Source organism: Esox lucius, chromosome 25 (genome assembly GCF_011004845.1).
Source record: "Esox lucius isolate fEsoLuc1 chromosome 25, fEsoLuc1.pri, whole genome shotgun sequence".
NCBI classification, from domain to species: Eukaryota; Metazoa; Chordata; class Actinopteri; order Esociformes; family Esocidae; genus Esox; species Esox lucius.
In genome coordinates, this window is record NC_047593.1 from 7,642,121 (window position 1) to 7,661,605 (window position 19,485).

The 19,485-nt window shown below is 41.5% G+C and overlaps 3 protein-coding genes across 3 annotated transcripts in view; all 3 read right to left on the bottom strand.

The window, feature by feature from the left end:
• The window catches only part of LOC105022845 (endonuclease domain-containing 1 protein-like), a 74,198-nt gene extending 55,674 nt beyond the window's left edge, over nt 1-18,524 (bottom strand). The window contains exon 1 of the mRNA XM_034291260.1: nt 18,483-18,524. The gene's annotated coding sequence lies outside the window, so the exon portion shown is untranslated. The remainder of the gene's footprint in view (nt 1-18,482) is intronic.
• LOC105022916 (endonuclease domain-containing 1 protein-like) lies at nt 9,137-12,676 on the bottom strand. The gene is made up of 3 exons (XM_029118407.2): nt 12,517-12,676; nt 10,636-11,005; nt 9,137-10,312 (listed from the first exon to the last, which is right to left on the bottom strand). Exons 2-3 carry the CDS (start codon nt 10,993-10,995, stop codon nt 9,395-9,397), a joined length of 1,278 nt encoding a protein of 425 aa, XP_028974240.2. The 5' UTR covers nt 10,996-11,005; nt 12,517-12,676; the 3' UTR covers nt 9,137-9,394.
• LOC105022917 (endonuclease domain-containing 1 protein-like) lies at nt 14,987-16,392 on the bottom strand. Its single transcript, XM_034291258.1, has 2 exons — nt 16,033-16,392; nt 14,987-15,702 (listed from the first exon to the last, which is right to left on the bottom strand). Exons 1-2 carry the CDS (start codon nt 16,390-16,392, stop codon nt 15,004-15,006), a joined length of 1,059 nt encoding a protein of 352 aa, XP_034147149.1. The 3' UTR covers nt 14,987-15,003.
• Nucleotides 18,525-19,485: the final 961 nt, after the last annotated feature.

The following is a 19,485-nucleotide window of genomic DNA, read 5'->3' on the forward strand; positions in this document are numbered from 1 at the left end:
GTCATGGTCACTTGATGATCGCGCGGTTCTAAATTTCCTATGGCGTGATCCGTAGTTGGGAAGCGAACACTCACGCTCTTTGTGCGCATTTTCAGCAGTTTGCTCGAGTGTGTTAATTTCACGACGCTTCTGTCCCATCTATCTACTTCTCATGTCTGACGTAGCATCGTCGGTATGTATACTTTGTTTTGGGAAATTATCATGGAAGTATTATTAGCTATTTTTGACAATAATTTTAAGTTTGTAAAGTGTAATCTGAGGATGGTTTGAACGCACGTCGGCTATGTATATGCTAGCTCTCACGTGTTTGTTTGTTAACGAGCTGCACGGTAAAGGTGCTATGATGTCCTGAATGTAGTTCACATATTTCTTATTAGTTTTAAAATGAGTAAGAACGAAATAGAACAGTAGTAGTGTAAATTTGCCTTTATTCATGTGTAATTTGTCATTGCTCTTTTGTGTGTTGCAGTTTCACTATTTTCCTTGTAACTCCATTAAACCTGTGGAATTAAGAATCAATCTTCAGAGTCTTGGTGTTGGGAAGAAGTTTAGCTGGCTGTCAGGATATTAAGCAGACATATCGAGGACGGCACAGTGAAACGACGACTATCAAGCAAGCGAGATAAAGCAGAGAAAGTTGGAAGCTAGCCAAACATGTCGTCACACGCATCCAGTGGACGATCAACGGACCATACTCTACAGGCAAGTGCTAATGGAGCAGCGCATGCCAACGAGCTAAAGGCTATAGAGGAGAGTTCGCATGGAAATATAGCAGCACAGGAGAGCCCATACAGTGCATCGATAAGGACACACTCGCAAGTATGTTGTTCAGTGAGATCCAGTTCATCATCAGTTGGGTCTGCAGCAGTCAGAGCAAGAGCGAGGGCCGAAGCAGCAAAGGCACGCCTATGCTATGCTGAAGAGGAAGCTAATCTGAGGCTACAACAAGCTAAGTTGGAAGTGTCAATAGAAATGCTAATACATAAAAAAGAGACTGCAGCAGCCATTGCTGAAGCAGAGGCATTTGAAGCTGCTGCTGATGTAAAGAGTGAGAAACATAGTTGTGACCTGTTCCTTTAGAAGCCTCACAACGCACAAAGCAGTATGTGCTTGATCAACTAAGAGAACTTAAGTCATGTGAAAACGGTGACACACCAGCAAAGACAGAGCCGGTCACTAACCACAACGTGTCACCTCCACCACTAAAGCCTAAAGCTAATCCCTTCTATCCACATCAGAACAATACTGCTCCACATCGTCTCATCTCACAACAGCCTTATGTCAACACATACGAGGACAGCCAAAAGCCTTTCAGCAAGACACCTGGAGACATTTGTCTACCTCACTTCAAGTCCAGCGGTGAGCATGCTTCCCCTGCACACCACTTTAGAACACACAACCACGACACCCAGCCTCCTCCCGCACATCATGCCATACGGCCAGAATCCTATGACTGCAGCCCATACATACATGACGGCAGCGCACACATAAATGACTTTGTCAGGTTTCTAGCCCGCCGTGAGCTTGTGGCTACAGGCTTGCTTCAATTCAATGACAAACCCCAAAACTACAGAGCATGGAAGCGTTCCTTTTTGACTGCCATCAGAGGCCTTAACCTGGAACCAAGTGAGGAGATGGATCTTCTGCTAAAGTGGCTCGGGAAGGAGTCAGCAGAGCATATTGAGCAGATAAGAGCAATACACATTAATCGGCCAGAAGCAGGACTGGCCATGGCATGGGAAAGACTAGAGCTAACATATGGCTCAGCTGAAGCAGTAGAAAATGCTCTGTTCAAACGTATTGACAGCTTTCCGAAATTAATAAACCGAGATGGACCCAAGCTGACAAAGCTGGGTGATCTACTAATGGAACTGCAGGCCGCTAAGGCTGAAGGAGACTTACCAGGCCTGGCTTTCCTTGACACTGCGAGAGGCGTCAACCCGATTGTACAGAAACTCCCGTTTGGTCTCCAGGAAAAGTGGGTGATCGCTGGTGCAGCCTACAAGAATCAAAACCAGGTGAACTATCCTCCCTTTTGCTTCTTTGTTGATTTTGTCAGCCGGCAGGCTCGCATTGCCAATGACCCAAGCTTCAGCCTCATCACCAACACAGACATAGCCCCCAGGACAGAGAAGATAGCATGGAAGCCGAACAGACAGCGGGAAGTCTCTGTCCACAAGACAGATGTATCACTCAGAGCCACATCTGACACGGGTGAGCCTCCTACAAAATCTGACGACAGCGAAAAACTGTGTTTGTTGCATAAAAAGCCACACCCTCTCCGTAAGTGCCGAGCGTTCAGAGAGAAGCCCATTGACGAGCGCAAAACACTCCTCAAAGAAAACAATGTGTGCTTTAAATGTCTGTCTTCCTTGTCTCACATAGCAAAAAACTGCAAACTCAATGTCCAGTGTTTTGAATGTAAGAGCAACAGGCACAACACCGCGCTCCACCCTGGACCCGCACCCTGGCAGCAGGAGGCTGGCCCTGCTTCTGAGCATGGCGGGGAGGGGGATGAAGCTTCAGCGCAGTCTCAGGTCACCAATAAATGCACGAAAGTCTGCGGAGGGGAGCTCACAGACCGCTCCTGCTCAAAAATATGCCTTGTTAAAGTGTTCCCAGCTGGCCACAGACGAAAAGCCGTGAAGTTGTATGCAGTTATGGACGAGCAGAGCAATAGGTCACTGGCTCGCTCACAGTTCTTCGAAATGTTCCATGACCAAGGTCCAAGTGCTCCTTACACACTGAGAACATGTGCTGGAGTGAAGCAATCAGCAGGCAGAAAGGCCAGTGGCTATGAAGTGGAATCTCTAGATGGAGCTGTTCGCATCCCCTTGCCATGCCTCATAGAATGTAACGACATGCCGAACAACAGAGAGGAGATTCCAACCCCCGAAGTAGCTCTTCATCATGCTCATCTAAGGTCAGTTGCACACCTTATCCCAGACATTGATCCACAAGCCCCAATCATGCTTCTCTTAGGACGGGACATTATCAGAGTGCATAAAGTCCGCAAACAGGTGAATGGCCCTCACAACCTGCCTTACGCACAGAAGTTAGACCTGGGGTGGGTCATTGTTGGAAATGTGTGCCTAGGTAATGTTCACAGGCCACTGACAATTAGCACGTTCCACACGAACACCACGGAGCTGCAACGGCCCACTCTCTTTGACGCATGTCCGAATGTGTTCCATGTGAAGGAGAGGTTCAGCAACACCCAAGCCACCAGTGAGCCTCCAGCGTATCCTGAGGATCAGCCTATCTGCGAAACCGACCACCTTGGATGCACAGTGTTCAGGCGGACCAAGGATGACAACCGGGTAGCTCCCTCCATTCAAGATTCAAAGTTCATGGAGATAATGAATGAGGGACTGCAAAAAGACTCGAATAACAGTTGGGTGGCACCATTACCCTTCAAGAGCCCACGGCCGCGACTCCCAGACAACAGGCCACAGGCGCTGAGGCGTCTCATGTCTCTCAAGCGTAACTTTGAGAAAAAGCCTGAGATGCGAGACCACTTTCTCTCCTTCATGGGCAACATGTTTCGGAACGGTCATGCAGAGTTAGCCCCTCCTCTCAGCCCGGATGAGGAAAGGTGGTACTAACCAACGTTCGGGGTGTATCATCCGAAAAAACCTAAGAAAATCTGTGTGGTATTCGACTCCAGTGCCCAATACAACGGCGTATCACTCAACAACGTGCTGTTAACGGGACCTGACCTTAATAACACACTACTGGGAGTGCTGATTCGGTTCAGAAGAGAGGCCATCGCAGTCACAGCCGACATAGAACAGATGTTCTATTGCTTCCGGGTAAGAGAAAAAGACTGTGACTTCTTACGTTTTCTCTGGTTCGAGGATAATGACCTCTCAAAAGCCATCGTGGATTACCGCATGAACGTCCACGTCTTTGGCAACAGCCCGTCGCCCGCAGTGGCTATTCATGGTCTACACAAGTCTGTCCAAGGCAACGAATTCCACGTCGACCCAGATGTGCAGCACTTTGTGCTGCATGACTTCTATGTCGATGATGGGCTGAAATCCCTGCCCACAGTTCAAGCTGCTATCAGCCTGTTAAAAAGGACACAGGAAGTGCTCTCCAAGTCAAATCTGAGACTTCACAAGTTTGCAGCGAACAACAAAGAAGTCATGGACTCCTTTCCATCCGGTGACCACGCGAGTGACCTCAAAGACCTTGACCTCGACGCAGACGTGCTGCCGTTGCAGCGCAGCCTCGGTCTTGACTGGAATCTCAAGACAGACTGTTTCATTTTTAATGTCTCCAGTGAGACCAACCCCTACACACGGCGGGGAGTCTTGTCTACAATCAATAGCCTCTATGACCCACTTGGATTCGTTGCGCCCGTCACAGTCCAGGGCAAGGCTATCCTGCGAGAGCTTACGACGGAGAACGGTGACTGGGACGCGCCCTTACCTCCTGCCATGGAAGACGCCTGGACGTCATGGAGAGCCTCTCTGTCCGAGCTCGCTGAGCTTTCCATCCCAAGGCGCTACACAGAAGCCTCACCAACAGCAGCGGTAAGAAGAGAACTGTGTGTGTTCTGCGATGCATCAGTCAAAGCTATCGGTGCTGTGTGCTACCTGAAAGTGACAGACAGTAATGGCAACAACCAGATTGGATTTGTAATGGGAAAAGCCAAGCTGGCCCCCCGCCCTGAACACACAGTGCCAAGACTTGAACTCTGCGCAGCAGTGCTTGTGGAATTAAGAATCAATCTTCAGAGTCTTGGTGTTGGGAAGAAGTTTAGCTGGCTGTCAGGATATTAAGCAGACATATCGAGGACGGCACAAGGACCACTGTGCAAATTCTGTCTGGGAGGTCCATTAACCACACAGTGATACCCTATTGTGGTGTTATAGGCACGTTTAGTTTAACTCCACATGTGGGTATGGTGTATGGGGCATCCACAAGGCCAGATTTGTGTCTGTGAAGGCTTTTGATGCAATCAATATAGGGCTGCAGTCTTGTAGGATCACTGCACCCAGTCCACAGCTGCATGCGTCCACACTCAAGTTGACCGACATTTCATAGATTAAAATATTTCTAAATTGGAGTTTTTGTGACCATGTCTTGCAGTTTCTCCAAACGTTGGTTTTGTTGTGCGTGCCAAGTCTGAAGTCTTTTCCAGTAGTATTCTGAGCGGGGCTGTTATTTTCAACTTGGTTAAGGTATAGATTGTCCTGACTTGGTCCAGTCCTTGATTTAACAAGGCTCAGTTCTTGAGTTTTTTTGACAGGCTGTATGCCTTACATATGATGGCCTCATCCCATCCTGGTTGTGTGCGTATGATGCCAGTTTTATCTATGACTTTCACAAACTCCATAAACTCTTGTCACTGTATTGTCAGGCAACATACACTCACCTAAAGGATTATTAGGAACACCTGTTCAATTTCTCATTAATGCAATTATCTAATCAACCAATCACAAGGCAGTTGCTTCAATGCATTTAGGGGTGTGGTCCTGGTCAAGACAATCTCCTGAACTCCAAACTGAATGTCAGAATGGGAAAGAAAGGTGATTTAAGCAATTTTGAGCGTGGCATGGTTGTTGGTGCCAGACGGGCCGGTCTGAGTATTTCACAATCTGGTCAGTTACTGGGATTTTCACATACAACCATTTCTAGGGTTTGCAAAGAATGGTGTGAAAAGGGAAAAACATCCAGTATGCGGCAGTCCTGTGGGCGAAAATGCCTTGTTGATGCTAGAGGTCAGAGGAGAATGGGCCGACTGATTCAAGCTGATAGAAGAGCAACCACTCATCTCCACTACAAATAGGAAAAAGAGGCTACAATTTGCACGAGCTCACCAAAATTGGACAGTTGAAGACTGGAAAAATGTTGCCTGGTCTGATGAGTCTCGATTTCTGTTGAAACATTCAGATGGTAGAGTCAGAATTTGGCATAAACAGAATGAGAACATGGATCCATCATGCCTTGTTACCACTGTGCAGGCTGGTGGTGGTGGTGTAATGGTGTGGGGGATGTTTTCTTGGCACACTTTAGGCCCCTTAGTGCCAATTGGGCATCGTTTAAATGCCATGGCCTACCTGAGCATTGTTTCCGACCATGTCCATCCCTTTATGACCACCATGTACCCATCCTCTGATGGCTACTTCCAGCAGGATAATGTCACAAACATCAAGATCTCAACCCAATAGAGCGTCTTTGGGATGTGGTGGAACGGGAGCTTCGTGCCCTGGATGTGCATCCCACAAATCTCCATCAACTGCAAGATGCTATCCTATCAATATGGGCCAACATTTCTAGAGAATGCTTTCAGCACCTTGTTGAATCAATGCCATGTAGAATTAAGGCAGTTCTGAAGGCGAAAGGGGGTCAAACACAGTATTAGCATGGTGTTCCTAATAATCCTTTAGGTGAGTGTATATCGCAACACAACCACCATTTGTGATTTACAGGAGACATCAGTCTCATCTGCCTGTATGGCAACAAATGATCAATCAATCAATCAAATTCATTTATAAAGCCCTTTTTACAACAGTAGTTGTCACAAAGTGCTTTACAGAGACACCCGGCCTTAAACCCCAAGGAGCAAACAACAGTAGTGTTTAATTTCAGTGGCTAGGAAAAACTCCTTAAGAAGGTCGAATTTTAGGAAGAAACCTAGAGAGGACCCAGGCTCAGAGGGGTGACCAGTCCTCTTCTGGCTGTGCCGGGTGAGATATTAAGAGTCCTAGATGTCCCTTTGAAGATGAGCTGAGCATCATAGTGCCTCTGAAGTCTCGAATCGCACTCATACATAGTCTCGAAAATGCATCTGAATATTCCAGGATTCAGGGAGTCCACTGATTCATCGTGCCCCCCCTGCAGTGCGGTTTCACATTTTCCACACAGTTTAATACATGTTATGATCTGACTGAGAATGTACCTGTTTTCCTCCACCTGTTTGTCATGCTGCTCAATGGAGCGCCTGTATGCACTGTCAACTTGGGCTGCGACATTTACCCTTCCAAGTAAGCCCAATTTCACAGCATTGTCCAGATGACTCCCGCTGGTCTCATGTTTTGCAATCCTTTCAGAAAGATGTTTCAAATCTTTGTAACCCGTCCTCGACCAAGTACCATCTCCACCAAATAGCAGACATGGAAAACAGAAGTGTGCATTCTTTTATATTCTAACTGTTAGCCACTTTTTCTTCAAAAACCACTCCACGTTAAACCCTTGGTTACTTTTACCTGCAGTTTGAGTGGTGACAATATCCCGTGGCTGATGGGCACCAAGTCGCTTTACTTCAAGTTTCTCCTCCAAATTAAGGGTTTCAAACCGGTGGACAAGTATGAAACCTACTTTATTCATTTTCTCAAGCTATCTAGCGTTTGTGAAGCTAACAAGCTAGCTAAGACAATCTACCCTCCTCGCTCTTCTTGCCGACTAATGTTGACGACACACAGACAGACAGCCAATCAGGTCTGAAATACGAAATGACGCTGTAGTGGGCCTACCGACTGTCAGCCCCAACTGGCATCAAATTTGTGTGCTCTACATTGATCACACTAACATTCTGAGCATCTGTATTAATATTTTCACACGTACAATGTACATTGCATTGTGAGAGAGCGGCTAGCCCCACATTCACGCTTAGTCTATGGCCTACTACTGCAAATTTGAATCGGCAGAATGCAGTCTGAAGCAGCAAAGCAGGGACCATTGAACATGAAATTAAATCCTAACACAAATTATATGCAATTTAGGAAGATGCTATATTCATAGATAATAAATTTTTAGGAAGTAATGTTCGAGAAATTTAAATTAAAATGTTGTTGCAGTTTTTTCTGTTGACAACAGGTGGGGCTCTGCCTCTAATGACCCCGATTGTCGCCCCCGATTGTGACACTGATAAAAGCTTAATTAAGATCTGTGATGGTAATTCCATTGATCGACACTTTTAAAGGAGTAAGAAACAGAGACACAATTCTCTTGGCACAATTATTTTCAAATAAGAGAGACGACGCTTACAAATATAATCGTCCCAGGAGTCTCCATACAGGTCATGCAACAGTATTTATTACAATTAAAAAGGGGTATGGTAAGTTGTTGCCCATCTGTCTCGTGTCATATAGGTTTTTACCCAAAGGGCGGGCTGTCCCCCCTCACATTGGTAACCTTCTCAACTCCTGAGGAGTCACAATGTCTGGACAACCAACAGATAGATACTAAGGATTATACAGATTTACTGATTTACGAGTAACCCTCTAATCCGCTGGTGCCGGTCAAGGATGGCCCCTAGGCAAACACCAAATCCCTCTCGGCATCTTTAATTAGTAACCCATTTATACATCAGTGCAAGAATTACCACAACAGATCACACACTGAAGACAACTTGTCTTACTTCATGACTACAGTGCCAGTGATCAAATGCACATAACTCACCAATAAGCTACACAAAGATTTCTAACATATTAAATGTAGTTAGTGACAGCTCATTTTGTTTTTTTTGAAGTAGTCTGTCAATGACTACTATGTATTATCTAGAACAGGCAAAGAACAAGCACACTAAACATTATTGGGTTCTTTAATTCTTCTGTTTTGTCATGTGTGCTGGGTGCCAATTCAAATGTTTTGTGAAGCATGCACAGAATTGCCACCTATTGGCAGGGAAGGGTAAAGACAAAACAACTTATACCCCATTCTAATAGTAGTATATTGACGTTTTTCCCAAGTGATGGCTGAAAACAACTCAGTTACAGTTCTTGTCACATATTTCCCTGCATTCCTCTATGAGTCTTTTCAGTTGCTGAATAGTTATGCATTCTGTTCTGACTGTATCGCTTAATGAAAAGAAAGGTTCGATATTTAGCTTTTTGTCAGAGTGGATACGATTATTTTTAATGTTGACAGACAAGTCGCATAAATTACTTGTTTATGGAGCATGTTACTCACACAGTTCCAGATTGTTTACAAACAGATTTTGACCCGGTTTTATTTCAACCCCGTATGCAAAAATGTTGGGATGCTGCGTAAAATGTAAATAAAAACAGAATGCAAGGATGTGGAAATCATTTAAACCCTATATTCATTAGAAAGTAGTACAAAGACAACATATCAAATGTGGAAATCGAGACATTTTATTGTTTCTTGAAAAATAAATGCCCCCCCTGAATTTGATGCCAGCAACACCTTTCAAAAAAAAAAGAAAAAAAAAAAGAGTGGACATATAAATTAAAAGGCAACTAAAGACTGGATAAAATGTGTAATGCTAAAAAAACTAAACCTGATGGAATATCCACAACTAATTAGATTATTGGTAACAGGTCAGTGACATTTAAGAACATAGTTTCTCAACAAAAAATTGCAAGAGAGTTGCATAGGAAATATAGCAATTTTGAGAATTCATCACCTATGGTACATAATATCATGAAAAGATTCTGTGATGCCGGAGAAATCTCTGTGTACATAGGACAAGGCCAAAAACCTTTTTGGATTTCATTGATTTATGATGGGACAAATGTGTATCCATGTTGATGTTACTTGTTGGTTGTGAATAATTTTGTGTAATACCCTTGAATGATGTTAATGTACTAAGGGGAAATTTTGTTCGGGAAAGTATTGGCATTAATTTATATGAAATTATACATACAATTCTTTTCATTTGCATTTTTTTGCAGGTTCGGACAATTATCCATATGACCAGAATTAAAAAACATTTCCAATAGGGCACACTGTAACTTTCATTGAATTGACAGCGGTTAAAAAAAATGTTTAATTCAATGTCAAAGTCCTTTCCAAGCACATTCTGAAGCTCTGCAACAGTGTTATACTCTGTAACTCGACCCTCATGTGTGTTAGGACACAAGGCACCTCCAGACCAGAGAGGTTTATTGTTGTTGTCAGTGCAGCAGAAGGCATTCCAGTAGTGACTCGGAACGTTGACTCGATAGTTCAGCCACTCTTTGCCTGGGACCACCCCCGTCACAACATACACATTACTACAGTCCTGATTCAAAACCTTCAGCTTCTGCTCATACTGGTTCCAGTGGACCTGGTTCATTGTCGGGTTTTGCGGAGCTACGTTGGTGAAGGTCATGGTGGCTTGGGAGGCATCTTGCTGATGGTGCCCTGCAGGGTTCAAGTGCCCACGTGTATAGTTGCCTTGACTACTACTGTAGTCTTCATCGACAGCCTGGCTCCAGTTAAGTTTGTAGTTTTGTTTGTATTTTTTGTATTTATCTTTTTCTGGGCAGCTATTAGTCTCTTTTTTGTTGTAATTCTGGATCTCTCTTAAGCATCTGCTCTTGTTCATCTGATTTTGTGCTAGTTCAGGATGCACAAGCTGTAAAATACAAATATTACCAAATTAGCCACTACTGTTTAAGCCATGTGGTAGCCTTCAGTCTCATATTACTGTTACTCTACTGATATTACTGAAATTACAGTGTAATAAATATTAGCCTACTTAAGAAATAAAATGAAACATAGCATTTAGTGCTCCTTGCATAAAAACAACCGGCTCTAAAGAATAATGTCCCCGTTCTACTGCAAATATTTGAACCATAGAAATGTGCTACATGGTTTTGCAGTTGTGTAAGTCTAAATGTTGCTGTGCTAAATTAATAGCACGTCGAAAATGTGATAAGAGAATGTAAATATTCACACCTGTGGTTCATAATTTACTATGGACCCCATCCTTTCGGGTTTCGCTTTCATATCCATTTTATATGCAGAGTACAAAGGGATCCTCCTTGCTCTGTCATACAGAGTGGCAAAGTAATATTGGTTGTTGTAAATCTGACAGATGTAGGCAGGAGAGGCAGCATTGTAAGCAGAGAGACATTTCTCAGGATTAGGTAAGTTCTGTGTGTTGGGCTCAACTGGAGTGGGCAGGGTTATGTTCAGACCGGACACTGGCTTCTCTCTGAAGAAAAACTCTTTGCAGTTGTTGAAATTTGGAGCTACTTCCCCTCTGACCCCCCACAAGGAGAGCAGACCCAGATACACGAGAGACAGAGTCACCATGATTCAAACCCTGTTGGTAAAAACATCACAGATTAACATCTGTATAATATAAAGAATTGACAAGGTCACAATTGTGTCACAGCCAGATCATAGCCAGAAGAAAACATGCCACCCTTCAGAGTCTTGTTCCTCTTGTTAGAAATCAGACGTTTTGTGTAGTGGTGAAATAATGATCGCCTACCCGGGCGTCAAGGGAGAGTGTAATTCAGTTATTTATTGCGTCATTTGATAGTCTATTGTTGTTACACACACAATCATACTCGGTCTTACCAACTCGATTTTTACAAACTCATCTCAAAGAACTTCCGGTCGTCCTCTACTTTATAGACATTGCAATCCACAATACACAACACAGTACTGTAAGCCCATTGGCTGATTACTGTCGCGCTTTGATTGAACATGACTTCTTGTGTACGGATTAACAGATGTTCTGTTGTAAACTAAAATTACACTTCAACACTCCCCCAAAAAGCATTACAAGATTGATAAAACATTACAAGAACAATTCAATTCATAATGAACAGGAAAGGCCATTACACCTATGTTAAAAATGACTAAGACAAAACAAGAAGGAGTGACCAATGAGGTCTTATTGTTCCTCAAATTAAAAGGTTTCTTATGTTTTCACCTTAACAAGGGAGTTTTCCATGCCACTGTGCATCATCTCTATTGCTGCTAGTTCACACAGTAAATTTCCTTTGCATAGTTTCCTTTAATGAATTTAACGATTACATACAAATTTGTCTTAAGGTGCCACTTGCCTACTTTCCTTGTTTGAGACCTCTATTGCTGTGGTGTATATATTGAACCTGCAATGTTCCATCTATTTGGAAATACATATTCAACATTTAGTATTCAAATAGTAATATGTTCGATTTACAAGTTTTTGAACTTGTTTACCAGCCCTTTGAATTATTTTACTACCTCATACATCTAGATTCAATTAGTTTCGTTACGTTTTAACACTTCCTCATACAAGGCTGCCCAAACCAGTTCTTGAAGTTACCATTCTGTATGTTCTAGCTGTTCATACATCTCCACAACAATAATATTTATATAACTGAATGTCCATGATTCCATGAGTGTAATCCTACATTATGTTAGCATTTATTCTGTATATATTTTTATATACAGAATCGGCAAGCTGATCTGTCCTGTTAACCTTCTACGTAGTGAAGTATGGGGGAACCGGTCGTGTCCGACAGCCCTCTCTTTATACAATAGGACAACTGTCTCTGTGTGTATCTAAACTCTTGCCTGTCCTACTCTTGGTTTATCCCGACTGTTGTTTATTTCACACCAACAAGTATGACAGAGTCTCTGGTATGAACGACCCTGGGCCCTAGTGACTCTGAGATTGGGGCCGGATGTTTTAACCAGCTCCGCCGCTGTCGCTGACTTTGTTTCTGTTATTTATATAGGGAATTGCCCCCTCTGAGACACTTTGAATGATTACAACGATGGGCTGCTGATGATGTCACAGGTACTCGATTTGGAGAGGTTTGTGTCAGTGCATCTTACCTTGGTTTCCTGCTTCAGACGGTCCTTTTCCTGTGTGGGTTGTAAGCCCTTCAAAGACCAGTCCCTTTATAAAGTATTCTTTACCTCAGTCAACTTGTGCCTCTGACCTCAGATCAGTAAGTCTACCACCAAAGGATATCTGACACAAATGGAGGTCATGTGTCTGCCTGAATCAGGAGTAAATTTGCATTTAGCCTAAGCCCAATTTCACATACCATTTATACATTTAATTGTTGTGGCTCCTCCCCTTACATGGTAACCAGTAAACAGCATTCCTACAATTCCTTTATTACTTGCTCATGATTGTGTGGTTCCTGGTTCTTCCAAGGAAGCCCAAATATGGGCTTTGTGAATTTTAAGGAATTTGTGAATTTTAAGGAATTACTATCACTATTAAATATTGAGCTGGTTGTACAGTAGAGAGTCTGTGTTTAGACAAGATGGGGAATGCCAGGTGTAAAGAGAGATCTTTATTAAATTTTTGTGGCACACATTCTTGCAAGTAGACCATTTGGTCCTTGGACCATTTGGTAATCTGCCTAAACCAACAAGTATACAGTGGGGAGAACAAGTATTTGATACACTGCCGATTTTGCAGGTTTTCCTACTTACAAAGCATGTAGAAGTCTGTAATTTCTATCATAGGTACTCTTCAACTGTGAGAGACGAAATCTAAAACAAAAATCCAGAAAATCACATTGTATGATTTTTGAGTAATTAATTAGCATTTTATTGCATGACATAAGAATTTGATACATCAGAAAAGCAGAACTTAATATTTGGTACAGAAACCCTTGTTTGCAATTACAGAGATCATACGTTTCCTGTAGTTCTTGACCAAGTTTGCACACACTGCAGCAGGGATTTTGTCCCACTCCTCCATACAGACCTCCTCCAAAGATTGTATATTGAACTTAGGTCTGGAGAGTGGCTTGGCCACTCCAGGACCTTGAGATGCTTCTTAAGGAGCCACTCCTTAGTTGCCCTGGCTGTGTGTTTCGGGTCATTGTCATGCTGGAAGACCCAGCCACGACCCATCTTCAATGCTTGTACTGAGGGAAGGAGGTTGTTGGCCAAGATCTTGCCATACATGGCCCCATCCATCCTCCCCTCAATACGGTGTAGTCGTTCTGTCCCCTTTACAGAAAAGCATCTCCAAAGAATTATGTTTCCACCTCCATGCCTCACGGTTGGAATGGTGTTCTTGAGGTGGTACTCATCCTTCTTCTTCCTCCAAACACAACGAGTGGAGTTTAGACCAAAAAGCTCTATTTTTGTCTCATCAGACCACATGACCTTCTCCCATTCCTCCTCTGGATCATCCAGATGGTCATTGGCAAACTTCTGTTTGATTGAGTGTGTGGACAGAGGTCTTTTATAAAGGTAATGTGTTCAAACAGGTGCAGTTAATACAGGTAATGAGTGGAGAACAGGAGGGCTAGAAAAACTAACAGGTCTGTGAGAGTCGGAATTCTTACTGGTTGGTAGGTGATCAAATACTTATGTCATGCAATAAAAAGAAAGTAATTATAAAAAAATCATACAATGTGATTTTCTGTTTTTTTGTTTTAGATTCCGTCTCTCACAGTTGAAGTGTACCTATGATAAAAATGACAGACGTCTATATGCTTTGTAATTAGGAAAACTAAAATACATGTTCTCCCCACTGTATCTGTTCTTTGTTCTGTAGGAATGTGGTGTAGGAAGGTTCTTTTACAATGTTAATTTAGCCCCTTGGGGGAAGGAGGGACAATATGCCCATTTGAGTAAACACTAGGAATAAAGGTGTTTCCATTGTGTTCCCTATAGTTTGCTACTCTTCAAACATAAAAAACTGCAGAAATGAACCTGTGTTTTAGATTTATTTCCAATATCACACATTATAACTCATACAAGAGTCTATACATGTGTGCCTCTTCCCCTTGCAGCTGAGGTTGTGCAGAATCCACAGATATAAAGCACGTCATTGTACTATAAAGGATGACCACTTGAGAAGACAAAATGTCAAGATGGTGACAGGTGGACAAGAAAACCCTAGTTCTTTTAATATTGATCATCTTGGCCTAGAGACTTTGGGACACTTGCAGGCCTCCTACTGTACCCGAAGACCATTACTATACCTTATGTTCAATTGTGCCTTATAACTAATACAATTTATTGCAAAGTTTTGTATGTTTATGACTTGGTTATTTGATGTCTACTTTGAAAGTGTTACCATCTAACCTGTTAATGTGTGAGGTCTGTGATTGTTTATGTTCTTTTTGTGAGTGGGGTAGATTATTAGCTCTTCTCTTCCATGACTATTTGGGGAATATTTCTAAAAACAATAATATATTTCAGTTTAAATTCTTGGTATGTTCTCTTTGTACAATTTTCAATTAAATATAAGGATAGATTATTTGCACATCATTGCAGCATCCCAGCTTTTCTGGAAACGAGGTTGTACATATATACCTATTATTTTATTATTTTGCGTTACTGAAGAATTTACATGCAATTGCAATTTTTCTTTTTACATTTGGCACAGCAACATAAGAAAGGGAACGGGAATAAAATGGGCAGGCATAAAAGCGAGAAAAAAGAAACATGATTGTTCACACCAGAACTGATTTGACAGTGGTTAAACATTTTGAAATGGTTGCCAAAGCTCATTTCATTGATAAGCTTATTCTGAAGGTCTTCAACAGTGTTATACTCTGTAACTTGACCCTCAGCTGTGTTAGGACACAAGGCACCTCCAGACCTGATTGGTGTGTTGTTGTTGTCGGTGCAGCAGAAGGCATTCCAGTAGTGACTCGGAACATTGACTCGTTGGTTCTGATCCACCCAATCATTGCTTGGGACCACCCCCGTCACAACATACATATTACTACAGCCTTTACTCAAAACATTCTTCAGCTTCTGCTCATACTGGTTCCATTGGTTCATTTTAGGGTTTCGCGGAACTACGTTGGTGAAGGTCATGGTGGCTTTGGAGGCATCTCGTCGATGGTGCCCTGCAGGGTTCAAGTGCCCACGGTCATAACTGACAAAGTCGTCATGGACAGCCTGGCTCCAGTTCAGCTTGTATTTCGGTTGGTATTGGGGAACACTTTCTGTGCAGTCATTCATCAAGATGTTGTTGTAAATATGGATACAGCATTCTTTCATTTTCCTTTGATCTTTTGCTAGATCGGGATGCACAAGCTGAAAAATTGAAATATGACCAAATTAGCCACTGCTGTTCAGGCCTTGTGATAGCCTTCATTCACATATTACCGTTTCCCCTACTGGTATTAAGTCTGAAATTACAATGTAATAAATAGTAGCCTACCCAAGGAGACGGGAAACTTAGCTTTTAGTGCTGCTTGCATGAAAACCTTTCAACCGGCTCTAAAGAATAATGGCCCCGTTCTACTGCAAATATTTGAACCGCAGAAATGTGCTACATGCTTTTGCAGTTGTGTTAGTCAAAATGTTGCTGCGCTGAATTAACAGGACATTGAAAATGTGATAAGAGAATGCAAATATTCAAACCTGCGGTTCGTAATTAACTACGGACCCATTCCTTTCAGGTTCCCCTTTGATATCCATTTTATATGCAGAGTACAAAGGGATCCTCCTTCCTCTGTCATACAGAGTGGCAAAGTAATACTGATTGTTGTATATCTGACAGATGTAGGCAGGAGAGGCAGCATTGTAAGCAGAGAGACATTTCTCAGGATTAGGTAAGTTCTGTGTGTTGGTCTCAACTGGAGTGGGCAGGGCTATGTTCAGACCAGACACTGGCATCTCTCTGAAGAAAAACTCTTTGCAGTTGTCGAAATTTGGAGCTACTTCCCCTCTGACCACCCACAAGGAGAGCAGACCCAGACACATGAGAGACACTGACACCATGATTCAAACCGTTGGGAAAAACATCACAGATTAAAATAGATTGCATTATAATTATAAGACTTGACAAGGTAAAATTTAGGTAACAGACAGAATAAAACCGAAGCTGATAAGCTTTGTGACAACTGCTGATGTAAAAAGGACTTAATAAAATACATAACATTTATCAGGAAATTCGTAAATACTACTCATCAGGATATAAATATCGCCCATGTTCCTGAAGCGTTATTGTTCTGTCCCTCATCTAAAGTTAGACATCCTGCTTCATCTTTGGTCTGCTTAATGATCATGTTGCTGTGCCTTTTCATTATAATACTACCATATATAGTGTAAACATATAGTGTACTTATAACCACAGACTATACACAGGTGCCACTTCCTCACTTCATTTCCTTGTTTGAGATCTCTATTGCTGTGCTTTATATATATAACTTGCAATATTGCATCTATTTAGAAATACATATTCAACATTTAGTATCCAAATAGTAATATGTTTGATTTTCATTCTTACCTTCTAGACTTATTAAACAGCCCTTTGAATTGTTTCACTACCTTGGAGGTCTACCTTCAAATATTTTCTTTACATTTTAACACTCCCTCTTATAGGGGTCTGCCCAAACTCTGTTCTTGTAGAGTTACCATTCTGTAGATTGTGGCTATTCGTTATTTTCCCAGTGTCAAGTATTTTGGTTAAAAATAAAATGTCTCCCAAATGTGATGTCCAACCAAACTTCAAATATCTTTGGTCATTGTTGTTTCAGGCTGATATCAGTAAAACACTTTGTGATGAAGGTTGATGTAAAAAGGACTTAATAAAATACACTACATTGATCAGTTGAAATTCGTAAATACAACTCATCAGGTTATAAATATCGCCCATGTTCCTGAAGCATTACTGTTCTGTCCCTCATTTAAAGTATGACATCCTGCTTCTCATTTTTGGTCTGCTTAAAATTATGTTGCTGTGCCTTTTCCTCATAATACTACCATATACAGTTTAAAAATGTTGTACACTTATAACCACAGACTATACACAGGTGCCACTTTCCTACTTCATTTCCTTGTTTGAGATCTCTATTGCTGTGTTGTATATATAGAACTTGCAATATTGTGTGTATTTCGAAATACATATTCAACATTTAGTATCCAAATATTAATATATTTGATGTTCATTCTTACCTTCTAGACTTGTTAAACAGCCCTTTGAATTGTTTCACTACCTTTGAGGTCTACCTTCACAGAGTTTGTTTACGCTTTAACACTCCCTCTTATAGAGGTCTGCCCAACCCAGTTCTTGTAGAGATACCATTCTGTAGATCTATGGCTCCCAACCTTTTACAGTTACTGTGCCCACAAAAAGATTTTACACTGCTTGGAGTACCCCCTCATGTTAATTTCACTAGTAAGCCTATGGGGTCATGAGTGTTTTCAAGTACCCCCTGTGGAGAGGTCAAGTACCCCCAGGGGTCCTAGAACCCATGGTTGGGAACCACTGCTGTAGATAGTGGCTATTCGTTATTTTCCCAGCCTCATGTATATTGGTTAAAAATAACAATTCTCCCAAATGTTATGTTAAACCAAACTTCAAATATCTTTGGTCACTGGTGTTTAAGGCTGATATAAGTAAAAAAACACTTTGTGACAACTGCTGATGTTAAAAGGACTTTATAAAATACATAACATTGATCAGTTTAAATTCGTAAATACAACTCATCAGGTTATAAATATCACCCATGTTCCTGAAGCATTACTGTTCTGTCCCTCATTTAAAGTTAGACATCCTGCTTCTCATTTTTGGTCTGCTTAATAATTATGTTGCTGTGCCTTTTCATTATAATACTACCATATACAGTGTAAAAATATTGTGCACTTGTAAACACAGTACATTTCCTGTGCATAGTTTTAATGAAAGCAATGATAAATTTGACACAAATTAGTAATTTGTCTTAATGTGCCACTTTCCTACTTCATTTCCATGTTTGAGATCTCTATTGCTGTGCTTTATATATAGAACCTGCAATATTGCATCTATTTCGAAATACATATTCAACATTTAGTATGCAAATATTAATATGTTTGATTTTCATTCTTACCTTCTAAACTTGTTAAACAGCCCCTTTGAATTGTTTCACTACCTTGGAGGTCAATCTTCACAGAGTTTCTTTAAGTTTTAACACTCCCTCAGTGTAAAAATGTAATCTCCATCCAAACTTAAATTTTCCTGGACAATCTTTCTTTTGAAACTTGGGGGCTACAGTTTCTCTTGCTAGCAAGCTAGGGGTTTTGAGCTCATATGGACATAAAGATGTATGTCACATCAACCTATTTTTCACTCCAATGAATGCGCTGTGATATACAAATATCTCCACAACAATAATATTTAAAAGATGTACTATGTATGATTTCATGAGTGGCAAAGGTTAAGTGGGAAAATGGCTTAAGGACAACAAAACCAAGGTATTGGAGTGGCCATGACAAAGCCCTGACCTCATTTCTATAGAAAATGTGTGGGCAGAACTGCAAAAGCATGTGTGAGCAAGTAGGCCTACAAACCTGACTCGGTTACAGCAGTTCTGTCAGGAGGAATGGGCCAAAATTCATCCTGCTTATTGTGGGAAGCTTGTGGAAGGCTATCTGTATTGTTTGACCCAATTTAAAGAATTTAAAGGCAAAGCTAGCAAATCCTAATTGAGTGTATGTAAACATATAACCCACTGGGAATGTGATAAAAGATAAAACCTGAAATAAATAATTCTCTCTACTGTTAGTCTGACATTTCACATTCTTAAAATAAGAAAAATGTTACTAGGATAACATTTTATTAGGATCAAATGTCAGGAATAGTGAACAACTGAGTGTAAATGTATTTGGCTAAGGTGTATGTAAACATCCAACCTCAACTGTACCTGTATACATTACAGATGAAGACGAGGAAGAACACCTGAACAAAATAGAGCGAGTTGTCCAAAGATGTGTAGACACTTGGAGAAATATGTACATAAAAAAGACCCAGTTAGGAAGACAGTGTACAGTTCTTAGGATTCAAAATAGAGGATAAAATATCAACAACAATCGAATACCATCCGAAAGTGAAAG

Bases quoted from the DNA above. Each gene is read 5' to 3' on its own strand.
- LOC105022917 (XM_034291258.1), bottom strand. From the start codon at position 16,392: ATGGTGTCAGTGTCTCTCATGTGTCTGGGTCTGCTCTCCTTGTGGGTG. The intron at 15,703-16,032 runs GTTTGAATATTT...TCAATTTTTCAG, and splicing joins TAGTTAATTACGAACCGCAG to CTTGTGCATCCCGATCTAGC.
- LOC105022916 (XM_029118407.2), bottom strand. From the start codon at position 10,995: ATGGTGACTCTGTCTCTCGTGTATCTGGGTCTGCTCTCCTTGTGGGGG. The intron at 10,313-10,635 runs GTGTGAATATTT...TGTATTTTACAG, and splicing joins TAGTAAATTATGAACCACAG to CTTGTGCATCCTGAACTAGC.